Raw genomic sequence first — 12,849 nt, 5'->3', positions numbered from 1 at the left:
GAGCTGTAGCCACCAGCCTACGCCAGAGCCACAGCAACGCGGGATCCGAGCCGCGACTGCAACCTACACCACAGCTCACGGCAACGCCGGATCGTTAACCCACTGAGCAAGGGCAGGGACCGAACTCGCAACCTCATGGTTCCTAGTCGGATTCGTTAACCACTGCGCCACGACGGGAACTCCTGCTTTATGTGTTTTGAGGCAGCCCCCACGTAGTCAGCTTACCCTGAGGTGGGGACTGTTCACCCCATCAAAGGAGGAGGTCGAGAAGGACACCAGTGTTGAGGTAGCAGACACAGCCCCATGTGGTTGGATTGGCTTATGTGCCTCTCCTGTGGCCCCAAGGGCCTCCCACACTCACCCAGTGGCTTCAATCTGTGTGATGTTTAATTTATCTTTCTTTTCCCTCTAGACAGAGCACCCCTCGAGGACAGGGCAGTGTGTCCTGGTCATACCTCTGTGTCCTAAGTACCCCTGCCCAGTTCCTGGCACAGAAGTAATAAGCAATTGATCATGGTATATGAAAGAGCCAACAAACAAAGGAAAAGAAATAAAGGTTTTCAACTTTGGTTTTCGGTTTTTGTTTTTTAATGGCCGCACCTGCAGCATATTGACCATCCGGGCCAGGGATTGAATCCGATCCACGGCTGTGGCAATGCCAGATCCTTTAACCCACTGAGTCAGGCTGGGGGGGGGGGGTCAAACCTGAGCCTCTGCACCAACCTGAGCCACTGCAGTTGGATTCTTAACCTACTGTGCCATGTGGGAACTCCACATTAATCTTGCTTATTTTTTTTGGCCACACCTGTAGCATGTGGAAGTTCCCTAGGCCAGGGATGGAACCCATGCCACAGGTGTAGCCTGTGCCACAGCTTTGGCAATGCTGGATCCTTAACCCATGGCACCACAAGGGAACTTCCACTTTATAGTTAAGAGTGTGGGCTTTAAAATCAGGCAGGTAAAAAAATAAAATAAAATAAAATCAGGCAGCTGTAGCTTCATTCATACTCTACCACCTACCTGCTCCCTGTTGTTTTTACTGAGCTATCATATAAACACATAAAATTGTCTTAGGTCATAAATGTACCATTCAAGGGATTTGACACCCATGTCATCCGCACCCAGAACACTTGCAGAACCTCAGAAGCTGCCTCATGCTCCCTTCCAGTCACCGCTCCCCCCGACCCATCCAAGGGTGAACCACTGTCCTGCCAGCTGCATGGCATCTGATGAGTTATGACCCTCTCAGGCTCTTATCTTCACATTGGGAAAATAATACTTACCATAAAATTTTATAAATGCATGGGCAGGACCTGGCAAAAACAGTCATAGAGGAGTAATAGTAGTAGTAATAGAAGCAGAAGTAGCGGAGCTCCCGTCATGGCGCAGCAGAAACGAATCCAACTAGGAACCATGAGGTTGTGGGTTCGATCCCTGGCCTCGCTCAGTGGGTTAAGGATCTAGCGTTGCCTTGAGCTGTGGCATATAGGCCGGTAGCTGTAGCTCCAATTCGACCCCTGGGCTGGGAACCTCCATATGCCATGGGTGTGGCCCTAATAAGCAAAAAAAAAAAAAAAAAAAAAAAACTACGAGTAGCAATAGTACCACAGCAGCAGCAGAGGTAAGGGGAGGACTAACACTAAAGTAACAGTAAAGCAGTACTTGGAAGAGAGAAGCAACAGTAGCAGTAACAATAGAAGCAGTAATAGTGGTAATAGAGGTGGTGGTGGTAGCAATAGCTAACACTTACATAGCATTTATTGTGTTCCAGGTACTGGTCCCAGTGCTTTCCTTAACCCATCTAGTGCTCACAGCGACTCGTACATATATGATTTTACAGATAAAGAAACTGAGGCACAGAAGCTAAGCAGCTTTCCCGAGGTCACGTAACTACAGAGCCACGAATCCAGGCTTTTAACACCGGCAGTCTGGCGACAGAGCCTACCTTCTTTAGGGCAATCTTTCAGTAACTATTTGCGTGGCAAAGAAAGATCTTTCCTCCAACGTCTGACATTTGCAAAACTAAGGTCACTTTCATGTTAGAGTCTCTCTCTCTGCCTTTTTTTTTTTTTTTTTTGTCTTTTTAGGGCCACAAGTGTGGCATATGGAGGTTCCTAGGAGTCAAATTGGAGCTGTAGCCGCGGGCCTACACCACAACCACAGCAACTCGGGATCCGAGCCGCGTCTGCAACCTACACCACAGCTCACGGCAACACCGGATCCCTAACCCACTGAGCGAGGCCAGGGATCAAACCCGAAACCTCATCGTTCCTAGTTGGATTCCTTTCCGCTGCACCACACGGGAACTCCTCATGCTGGAGTCTTGATTTATAAAACAAAGAGAAATAAAATATGGTTCTGGGTAATCCCGTAAGAGTCAAACTATGAAACGAAGCAGGTAGAGTCTTATTTATCCTGGAGGATGATAACAGGCCCCTGTCACCTCATGTCTGGGTCACATCAAAGCCCCACAATTGGCCTCCCTGCCTCCAGCCTCTCACCTCTCCTATCCATTCAGGACATTCTTGTTTGTCTAAATATCCTTAAAAATTACTTTCGTCTTAAAAATTGGAATAATTATAATGCTCTATAGCCCTACGTGATATGACACCTTATCATACACCTTTTTTTCTAATCTGCACAAAAACCTGAAACATAAATATCATTACCTTGATTTCACTGAAAAGAAAACAGAACAGAAGCTTGGCGTTTTGCCTGCACTCACACAAAAGGTTGGTGGCAGAGCCAAGATGCAACCACCCCTCCGGCCCCCACACTCTTTCCACCGCTAAAGCGAAACAGCAATCTTAGCAGGTTGACCCTGTGTCAAGTCACCCTGGCAACTTGAAGACGCTCAGGCTCTTTTGAGTTTTCTCTGCCTAGTTTTCTCGGCTCTTCCTGTCCAGTCCACTTTTTCACCATCCACCAACACACCTCCACCCACCGAGGTCAGATGCCTTAGGCTCTATCACATGCCCCATGCCAGGTCCCAGTGTTCCCAGCTGCAAAACGGGGCAAATCATACCTCTACCAAGAGGCCACGTTGCAGGAGGAAAAAGGCGGGAGGCCTGGAATCAGGAAAACTTGTTTCAAATCCAGTTGGACACATTCTCTGTCTGTAGAATGAATGTCAGCCCTTCCCAGCAGGACCGTTGGGTGGACTGAATGAAATCATGTTTTCTAAAGAGCCACTCAGCTAAAATAGCACCTATTATTATTGGTGGTCTGGTTTCTGCTGCCATTCCTGACTTCATTCGGGTACCACCCCACCCCCAGCTCTCCCTCTGCACGCAGGAGCGAGGTCACAGGATAGGAAACACTTGAAAAATGCAGCTCTTCAAACGCGAAAGATCTGTTCGCCGCTAATATTCATACACCTGGTGTCTCTATTAGACTCCGGTGCTTGAGTTTGATCAAATTTTGCATTTCAACCCCCTTGCCTCCCCAAAGAACCCCTCAACATCTCCCAGCTGGGCTCTCTGGACAGGATGAGCTCAGAGCACTCACCGATTCCATAGTGAATCTCTTGATGAAAAACTGGAGAGCCTGGAGGCTGATGATCTCATGTCTCAGCCGTCACATCAGAAAATCACCTGGATGGGGGCAGGAGAAAAGGTGACAAGAGTCATCCAGCAGGACGAGGCAGAAGACATCATCTCAGACCAGGACCCTTGTTAGGAATGTCCTCATACCAGAGTGGCTGTCCAGAATGGGAAGGAAAATTGGGGAAACCACAATGTCAGCAATCCACATTAGGGCTGACATCTCCAGCGCTGAATCCCTGCACTCAGGAACTTGCGTTCTATTTCTAGCTCAACGTTGGAGAGCAATTTACAAGTCATTAACATCTCTAGACCTGGGCTCCTAAACATGAAATCAAATTGCACTGACAGGTGCGGCAGACGGACAGACAGCCGCAGCTGTGTGCCTGTGGGAAGCGGAGGCATCCCCCCAGCCAAGGGAATCGGCCCCAGGAAGATGGTGGAGAAATAGGAATCCACATATTTCTGAGCTGGAGAGAGGACTTTAATTAATTCAGGCATACCGAAACTTAATTAATTGCTGAGTGCACAGAGAACAGGAAGTCTGGGATTAAAGGTGTTACATAAGGGAACAGCTTCAATATTTTTGGAATGAAGGGGAAACAGAGGTGGGGATGTGAAAACAAGACAGGCCAGGGGACCCGCCAGGTCCTTCTCCAGTGATTCCCCAGCTAGGCGTGGTACCTCCGCCTCGGGCCGGAAACTAGGGGAGCCGCTGGACATACCATCTCCCTTCAGCCTGTATGGAATCCATCCCTAAAAGCCATGTGTCTCTTGCTTCCTGAACACCTCTCAACCTGTCTCTCTCCATCACCAATGACACAACCCTGGACCAACCCTCCATTGTTCTCAACTAGGCTGCTTCGACTGCCTCCTAATTCTTTTTTTTTTTTTTTTTTCTTTCTCTTTTAGGGCCACAAGTGTGGCATATGGAGGTTCCCAGGCTACAGGTCAAATTGGAGCTGCAGCTTCCGGCCTACACCACAGCTCACAGCAACACCGGCACCCCAACCCACTGAGAAAGGCCAGGGATTGAAACTGCATCCTCATGGATACTAGTCGGATTCGTTTCTGCTGTGCCATGACAGGAACTCCCCAGAATAAACTCTTTAAAACACAAATCTGATTGTGTCACCTCTCCACCTCGAGCTTCACATTCTTCAGTGGCTTCTAAGTGCTTCAGGATAAAAATCATTTAACACAGTTTGACTCTTGCCCACCTCCCTGACCTCAACGTGTCCACCTGGGCTCAGTGCTGCAGCCACATGTCCTTCTTCCAGACCCTGCAAGTTGTCACCATCCTTCTGCCCCCGGACCTTTGCCCATGCTATTCCCTCTGCCTGTTAGGCTTCCTCACTCACTTTGCCTAGTTAACTCCCGTACTTCTTTATTTCTTTTATTTTTTTTTACTACTCAATTAATTTATTACATTTGTAGTTATACAATGACTCCTGTACTTCTTTAAATCTGACAACCTCAGGGAATCTCTTCCTACCCCTTCAGGAGATTAGATCACAGATTTTATCTTAGTTTTTAATTTTTTTTTTTGCTTTTTAGGGCCACACTCGTGGCGTATGGAGGTTCCCAGATTAGGGGTCGAATTGAAGCTGCAGCTGCTGGCCTACACTAGAGCCACAGTAACACAGAATCCAAGCCACATCTGTGACTACACCACAGCTCATGGCCACACTGGATCCTTAACCCACTGAGCAAGGCCAGGGATCGAACCCTCAACCTCATGGTTCCTAGTCACATTCGTACCAGCTACACCAGGACGGGAACTCCTTATCTCAGTTTTTAACTATGCATTCATGTATGTGAAGACTGATTAACAGAGTTCCCGTCGTGGCGCAGTGGTTAACGAATCCGACTAGGAACCATGAGGTTGCGGGTTCAGTCCCTGCCCTTGCTCAGTGGGTTAACGATCCGGTGTTGCCGTGAGCTGTGGTGTAGGTTGCAGACGCGGCTCGGATCCCGCGTTGCTGTGGCTCTGGCATAGGGCGGTGGCTACAGCTCCGACTGGACCCCTAGCCTGGGAACCTCCATATGCCGCGGGAACGGCCCAAAGAAATAGCAAAAAGACAAAAAAAAAAAAAAAAAAAAAAAAAAAAAAAAAAAGACTGATTAACATCTGTTGATTTGATCTGAGTATAAGCGATGTGAGTCCAAAGATGGTGTTTGGATCTTCTCACTGGCGCATCCCCAGCACCAGCTACACGGTGCCCAGCACAGTATTGAATCAATACTTGTTGCATAAATGGTCAAGCCCCTTTCTTCAAGCCTTAGATGCCAACAGTAATTGGCTGAATCTTCCTGGGCTTTGAATCACACATCTAAATTCGATGGGGAATTGATAATCTTATCCTAAAATTCATATGGCAATGCAACAAACTCAGGAAAGCCAATGGACGGCTCACATTTCCCGATTTCAAAACCTACGACAAAGCTGAAATAATCAAGACAGCGTGGTGCTGGCATAAGCGTAAACATATGCTCTCCCTCAGAATCACACACCGTGATCTCCCCAGACGCTCCCCTCCTGAGCCCAGCGTGACTCAGTACACGTCTTGCATAAATAATCAGTGTCTCTCCCCGCTCCCTCCTCACCTCGCCTTTCCTCTGCTTTCCTCGCTTCATCCAAGCATACAAACTAAGACAGAGTACAGACTGCTCCTACCTGTCACTCCCGACCTGAATTTGAATTGCACACCCTGCCCTTGTCACGCGACTTGTAGTACATCCCACTACAGCAGGTGCTGGTTCTTCCCGTCCCCCACCGGGTTCTGGAAAAGTCTGGATTGACTTGTTTAAGTCATTGGAACGAGGATGGAAGCAACCGTGTCCTGGGCCCAAGTCTCCCTGTTGCTCTCCTGTGATGTGTCACCCGAGGCGTACGTCTGTCTCCCTAACCCCTCTCTGCTGCTGCCTTTCAGCCTGGACCCCCCAGTGAAGACACATGGAACAGATGTGAACCCAACCTGAAGTCCAGCCTGAGCCAGCCAAGCCCAGCCTGCAACAGCCAAGCCTCAACTGACCCACAGACTCGTGAAAATAAAACACCTGCTGTCAGGCAAGCCACTGCAATTCTGTGGTTGTTGTTACTCAGCAAAAGCTGACTGATACACACGGGAACGCTAACTTATGGACACCAATGAGGATCCAAACTGGAAAATGCAAAAGCTTGTACACAGACTGCACAGGTGTGATGACAACCAGCAAAGCCACCTCTTGCAGTAAACACCCCTCCTCGGTGCCAACTTGACCCTCACAACAATCCTGAAAGGTAGGCATCAGGCCAGCTTTACAGATGAGAACATCAAGGCTCAGAGATATGAAATAGTGTGCCCAAGACAATGTGTGGCAGAACTGGGATCCCAGGAGGTCCCACTGTGATGCAATGCACCAGGATGTAGGTTCAAGTCCAGCCTGGCATGGTGGGTTAAAGGTTCTGGCATTGCCAAGCTGTGGCATAGGTCACAACTTAGGCTCGGACCTGATCCCTGGCCAGGGAAAATTCCATATGCCAGAGCGGCCAAAAAAAAAAAAAAAAAAAAACTGGGATCCCAACCCAGTTTCACGGTGGGTCTCACAAAGCAGAGTGTTTAATGGGATTAGACAAAGTGTATCCCATAATAGTTCTAAATTCTATTTTTCTTCTTCTTTTTTTGGCTGCCCCCGTGGCACATGGAAGTTCCCAGGCCAGGGATCAAACATGAACCACAGTCTGACTCAAAAAGTCTAAGCCAGGCTTCCCTCCTTACAAGAACTCAACGATGCTCATGAGACCCACAGCTGTCACCTGAGTCCCTGGTCCACCAATCCACCTCCAGCCTTGGCCTTCCTCCTTTCATGGGTCTTCCCAAGACACTGGCAGAACGAGTGGAAAGGCCGCGGGGATTCAAGTCAAATGCCCTGAGTTCCAGGACGGTCTGCCCCAAAGCAGAGCATTGTTTGGGTCGGGGAGCTTCTCTGGCTGCCGGGTCCCTTGTTTGTGAAATGAGGCCAGCATCCTAGCCTGACCTACGTCACTAGACGGGTGTGAACCCCCAGAGAGATGGTGTGTGAAAGAGCTGGGTGAGGTGTGACACCAGCCAGTTCGCATCCTGCTTCCTCGACTCTGAATCCCCTCGAATTAGCTTAGTATCTACGTATATGTCAGTGTTGCACCCACACTGCTTTTCGACTACTGATGCTTTGAGACTGACTTTTTAGGGCCACACCCATGGCATGTGGAAGTTCTTGGGCCAGGGACAGAACCTGCACCACAGGAGCCACCCAAGCTTCGAAAGTGACAATGCCAGATTAACTGGGTGCACCACAAGAGAACTCTGAGACTGATTTTTTTTAACAGAGGTTATTTTTTTCCATATGAAAGTAACCCAAGTCCATCACAAAAGCCATGAAAGTAAAAAAAAAAAAATTTTTTGTCTTTTGTCTTTTTGAGGGCCGCACTCACAGCACATGGAGGTTCCCAGGCTAGAGGTCTAATCGGAGCTACAGCTGCCAGCCTACTCTAGAGCCACAGCAATGCCAGATCTGAACCTCATCTGAGACCTACACCACAGCTCATGGCAATGCCAGAGCCTTAACCCACTGAGGCCAGGGATCGAACACGCAACCTCATGGTTCCTAGTCGGATTCGTTTCCACTGTGCCACAATGGGAACTCCGTAAAATATTTTTATTATACCAGTACCCAGAGATACATACTGTTAGGGTTTTAAGGCTATTTCCTTTCTGGGACTGGCTTTTGTAAAAGTCAAACGAATGATGCATTTCAATTAACATGATTTTCTTAGAACTAGGGAACTACCAGTAAATTAAAAAGAAATACCACTTTGCATTCATTTACTCATTCAGTCAAGGATTATTTGTTTGGGACCTACCGTGTGCCAGGAAGACAGGCAAGACTACAAAAAAAAGTTCACAATCTCAAGAAACTAGCATTCATTCATTCATTCATGCATCCCCTCTTTTTTTTATGGCTGCACCTGCGGCATACGGAAGTTCCCAGGCTAGAGGTCAAATGGGAGCTGCAGCTGAGGTCTATGCCACAGTCATGGCAATGAAGGATCCAAGCCGTATCTGTGACCTATGCTGCTGCTTATGAGCAAGGCCAGGGATCAAACCTGCACCTTCATGGACACTATGCCAAGTTCTTAACCCACTGAACCACAACGGGAACTCCCTTACTCATTAATTTTTTTAACTCAACAAATAAATGGAGCACCAATTATATGCTGAGCATTTGCTAATAGTAATAGCAACAGCTTCTTCACTAGATTTTGTATTCTAACAGTTTGGCTTATTATTAAAAGTTGGGAGTTCCCATCATGGCGCAGCAGAAAGGAATCCGACTAGGAACCATGAGGTTGCAGGTTCAATCCCTGGCCTCACTCAGTGGGTTAAGGATCCGGCATTACTGTGAGCTGTGGTATTAGGTTGCAGACGTGGCTCGGATCTGGCGTTGCTGTGGCTCTGGCGTAGGCCAGCAGTTGTGGCTCTGATTATACCCTTAGCCTGGTAATCTCCATATGCCTTGGGTGTGGCCCTAAGAAGACAAAAGACAAAAAAAAAAAGTTGGCTGAGGTTTGATCCTCAGCCTGTTGCAGTGGGTTAAAGGATCTGGTGTAGGTCGAAGCTGTGGCTGGGATTCAATCCCTGGCCCAAGAACCTCCATAGGCCCTCAGGTGCAGCCATTTAAAAAAATTTTTTTTAAAAATTGGCCCTTAGAACAAATGCATCTAGGTCAGAACTCAGAAGATAGCTCTTTGGTGTGTTACTTATCCTTTCATACTTCAGTTTTCTCATCTTTAAAACTGAAATAATTAAAGTACTTATCGCATATAATCACTAAGAATTAGATAACGTAGTTCAAGCACCTGGCAAAATGGTAACCAGTAGCGATGGTAATAACATCATCATCTTGTTGAATCCACACAACCATCCTACAAGAATCTGAAACTCAGAGGTTAGGGAACTAGTCCGAGGTCATGCAGGTTACCACTCTGGCTCCTGGGGTGCGATCCCACTGGGGACCCTCAGAGAGATAGGAACATACTCAGAATTGCCACCCCAGGTAAGGAAGCTCTGGCGTTTATAACTCCCATGCCTCCCTGGCTGAGCACAGCTGGGGGATGGCTTCAGAGAAGCAGGAAGCCCTCCCTGGAAACAGGTATCATCTGCAGAGCCCTCCCGGAGAGGCTCAGACACACAGCAGGGAACACACAGCATCTGTAACTAGATGCTCAATAAACAGACGTCAGAGGAGTGAGTGAACATGGGTGCTCTTCTCTATAACCTCTCACTTCCGCCTGCCACCAGTGACAGAAGATTTAAAGCACCTCCCTGCTAGACTGAACCAGAATTCATTACCATCAAGCGTCGAATGTTTAACCCACCCACACTTCTGCTTTTTCCATTGAAATTCTATTCAGTGAATTACGGTACCTTGTCCCAACAGCCATCCTGCATGCTATGCAGGAAGAGGGGCATACATCACTGGGTACATCAGCCCTTCTTTACTGCCAATCCCCAAATAGGTGTTGAGTTTTAGTCAACAGAAGTGACTTCACGGACGCTGGGATCTGCATCCTTTCATAGAGGATGTTATGACCTCTCGAGTCATCTGCAGCTGGCTACAGCCCGAACAGTTTTCTTTGTTCCCATAGCATCACGGCAAACACTTTTCCTATTTACTGATGTGATGCTTTCCTGTTCTGTAGGAACTGTATTTAGAAAACTAGGGTCCTAAGGAAAAAACCCTGAATACAAATTCTGCAATCTTCCTCTTACCTATTCAAAGTCCAGTTTGTCCAGCCCCACTTGAAAAGCCTTCTCTTTCAAAAAGTTTTCTCCAGGAGTTCTCGTTCTGGCTCAATGGTTAATGAATCCGACTAAGAACCATGAGGTTGTGCGTTCGATCCCTGGCCTTGCTCAGTGGGTTAAGGACCCGGCGTTGCCGTGAGCTGTGGTGTAGGTTGCAGATGTGGCTCGGATCCAGCATTGCTGTGGCTCTGGCGTAGGCCGGCAGCTATAGCTCTGATTCAACCCCTAGCCTGGGAACCTCCATACGCCATGGGCGAGGCCCTAAAAAGCAAAATCAATCAATCAAAATATAAATAAAATAATAATAACAGCATCCCCTACTGATCATTCTCTAGGTACCAGACTCATCCTAGGCACATTCATTATCATATTCAATCCGCATCACAACTCTACCAGAAACTGTGATTGTCTGAATGTTACGATAGGAAAACGGAGGCCCACAGGAGTGATGTAACATCTCATCACAGGGCTACTTGGTAAAAGCAGATTCAGGATTCAAACTTGGGATAGTTGACTTCAAAGTTCAGAGCTGTACTTACCATGCCAGGTAGAGCAGTGTGAATTGTGACTGAATACATCCCATTTGGGATTATTTTCCGATTGTTTCAAATAAGTAAGTCAAGCCTCTTCTCCTGAAGCCATTCAGGAATTGAGTGGTGGGAGTTCCCTTTTGGTGCAGTGGGTTAAGGATCCAGCATTGTCACTGAAGCACCTCACGTCACTGCTGTGATGCAAGCTTGATCCCTGGCCTGGGGACTTCCGCATGCCATGGTCATGGCCAAAAAACAAAAAAAGAGAATCCAGAGACCACCTGAGTTGGTCACGGGGATCTTGTACCAATTACTAGGTCTCTCAGTTTCCACATCCACTAGTAAGCAACCAGCCCTGCCTCCCTACCTGCCCTGAGCAGCCCTGAGTTATTCACCTATGACTTCGGCCAGGTAACTCTGGACCCTTGCTGTTTCCTCCTGCCCACCAGCAAGTCTTTGGGATGGGCTGCTCCTACTGGCTCCGTCTGCCCAGGATGACCCAATCAAGGTAGGCTACAGGAGGAAGCAGACCAGACTCTGCAGAAGCCCAGCCCAAGAAAGCCAAGTACAGCTGAGGTGCTCTAACCCACAATGACGTCACCACTGGCCCAGCCCCTCCCTCACTGGTTAAAAGAACAAAGATGGTTTGCGTCTCTCCCCTCCAAAGAAGTCATGATGCACAAAACCAGAAGCACTCTCTTGCTGGATTATAAACTCGCAATGACCACGACCATGTCTTAGATCCCATTTCCTGCGTGGACTGCACCCTGGGCTGCAGTGAGAAGGCAAACTTGGGTGGTTTGAGACCACAGTCCAGTGGGGGCAGGGAGACCGGTACAGACACGACAGGCAGAATGAACTTCCATAAGTGACCTAATCTGGATGGGAACACACCACAGGACCTGCCTCACAAGCATCTAGTAAGTGCCTACTGCATGCTATTTCCTATCGGCTACAGCTTCCCATAAATGAGACTCATCTGTTAGAAAAATGCAACCATCCATTCATTCATTTATTGAAAAAATGTTTGGCAAGCTAAATAAACATCAAAGATATAATCATGGTTGGCAAAATCAGCCTGGTCTCTGCTTAGAGCCCATGTTTAAGAGAATCAGACCTTGGAGTTCCCTAGTGGCTCAGCGGGGTTAAGGATCCAACATTGTCACTGCTGTGGCACGTGCGGGTTTGATCCCTGGCTCCAGAACTTCTGCACGCTGTGGGTATGGCCAAAAAATAAAAGATCTTAAAATGAGAAGAAAAAAAAGAGAGAATCAGACCTTAACCAAATGAGAAAAAGACCAAGTGCTGGGTGTCACGGGAACCCATGAACTACGGGTGAATAATAAATCCTAAACTTCTTTCTTTCTTTTTTAAGGGCCAGCCAGGAGGCACATGGAAGTTCCCAGGCTAGGGGTCGAACCGGAGCTGCAGCTGCCAGCCACCACATCCACAGCAACGCCAGATCTTTAAGCCACTGAATGAGGCCAGGGGTCAAACCAGCATCCTCATGGATGCTCGTCGGAGTCCTTTCCGCTGACCTACGACAGGAACTCCCAATCATCAGCTTCTTCAAAAGTTGCATCCTGAGAATTGTGTGGCTCTTAAAACAAGTCAAAGCCAGAGAAACAGGCTGTGAGCTGAGAACACCCAAGTCACCTGGAGAGCTATGGCTTTGGGGGCCGGCTGGGCTCACTCACTAGCCACGTGCCCCCTCCTTGTGCCTGCAGGAGCAGGCTCAACTCTGCCTGTGCCACTGCAAAATGACAGTCCCTTCCCAGTCCTCTGGGAAGAGCTGCCAGTGTCGAGTGTGAAATCTGCAGGTGCCTAGGGTTTGTTGAGCTACCGGCTGTTTCTAATAGCACGATCAGGTCCTTGCAAACAATCATGTGTTTACACTCAGCGAGCACACTAAGCCCAGAGCCATCTGTGCCGCTGCCCCGGGGCTCACTG

At 48.1% G+C, this 12,849-nt stretch overlaps 1 protein-coding gene across 7 annotated transcripts in view; it reads right to left on the bottom strand.

Annotated features, from left to right (window-relative positions):
- Nucleotides 1–12,849, bottom strand: part of ASAP1 (ArfGAP with SH3 domain, ankyrin repeat and PH domain 1) — a 344,867-nt gene that overhangs the window by 305,050 nt on the left and 26,968 nt on the right. For 4 of the 7 annotated variants that reach the window (XM_021088909.2, XM_021088918.2, XM_085021654.1 and 1 more), the window contains exon 2: nt 3,508–3,593. The exons of the other annotated variants lie outside the window; for them this stretch is intronic. In XM_021088909.2, the coding sequence (XP_020944568.1) occupies nt 3,508–3,566 (59 nt within the window). In that variant the 5' untranslated portion in view covers nt 3,567–3,593. The remainder of the gene's footprint in view (nt 1–3,507; nt 3,594–12,849) is intronic. 7 annotated transcript variants of the gene reach the window in all.

The sequence above is a fragment of the Sus scrofa genome, chromosome 4 (genome assembly GCF_054392235.1).
Source record: "Sus scrofa isolate SSC_HxYL_T2T_F1_AM1 chromosome 4, Sscrofa_HxYL_maternal_Yorkshire_Landrace_v2.0, whole genome shotgun sequence".
NCBI lineage: Eukaryota > Metazoa > Chordata > Mammalia > Artiodactyla > Suidae > Sus > Sus scrofa.
Note: the sequence above shows the minus strand (reverse complement) of the source record. Positions and strands in the feature narration are given on the sequence as shown.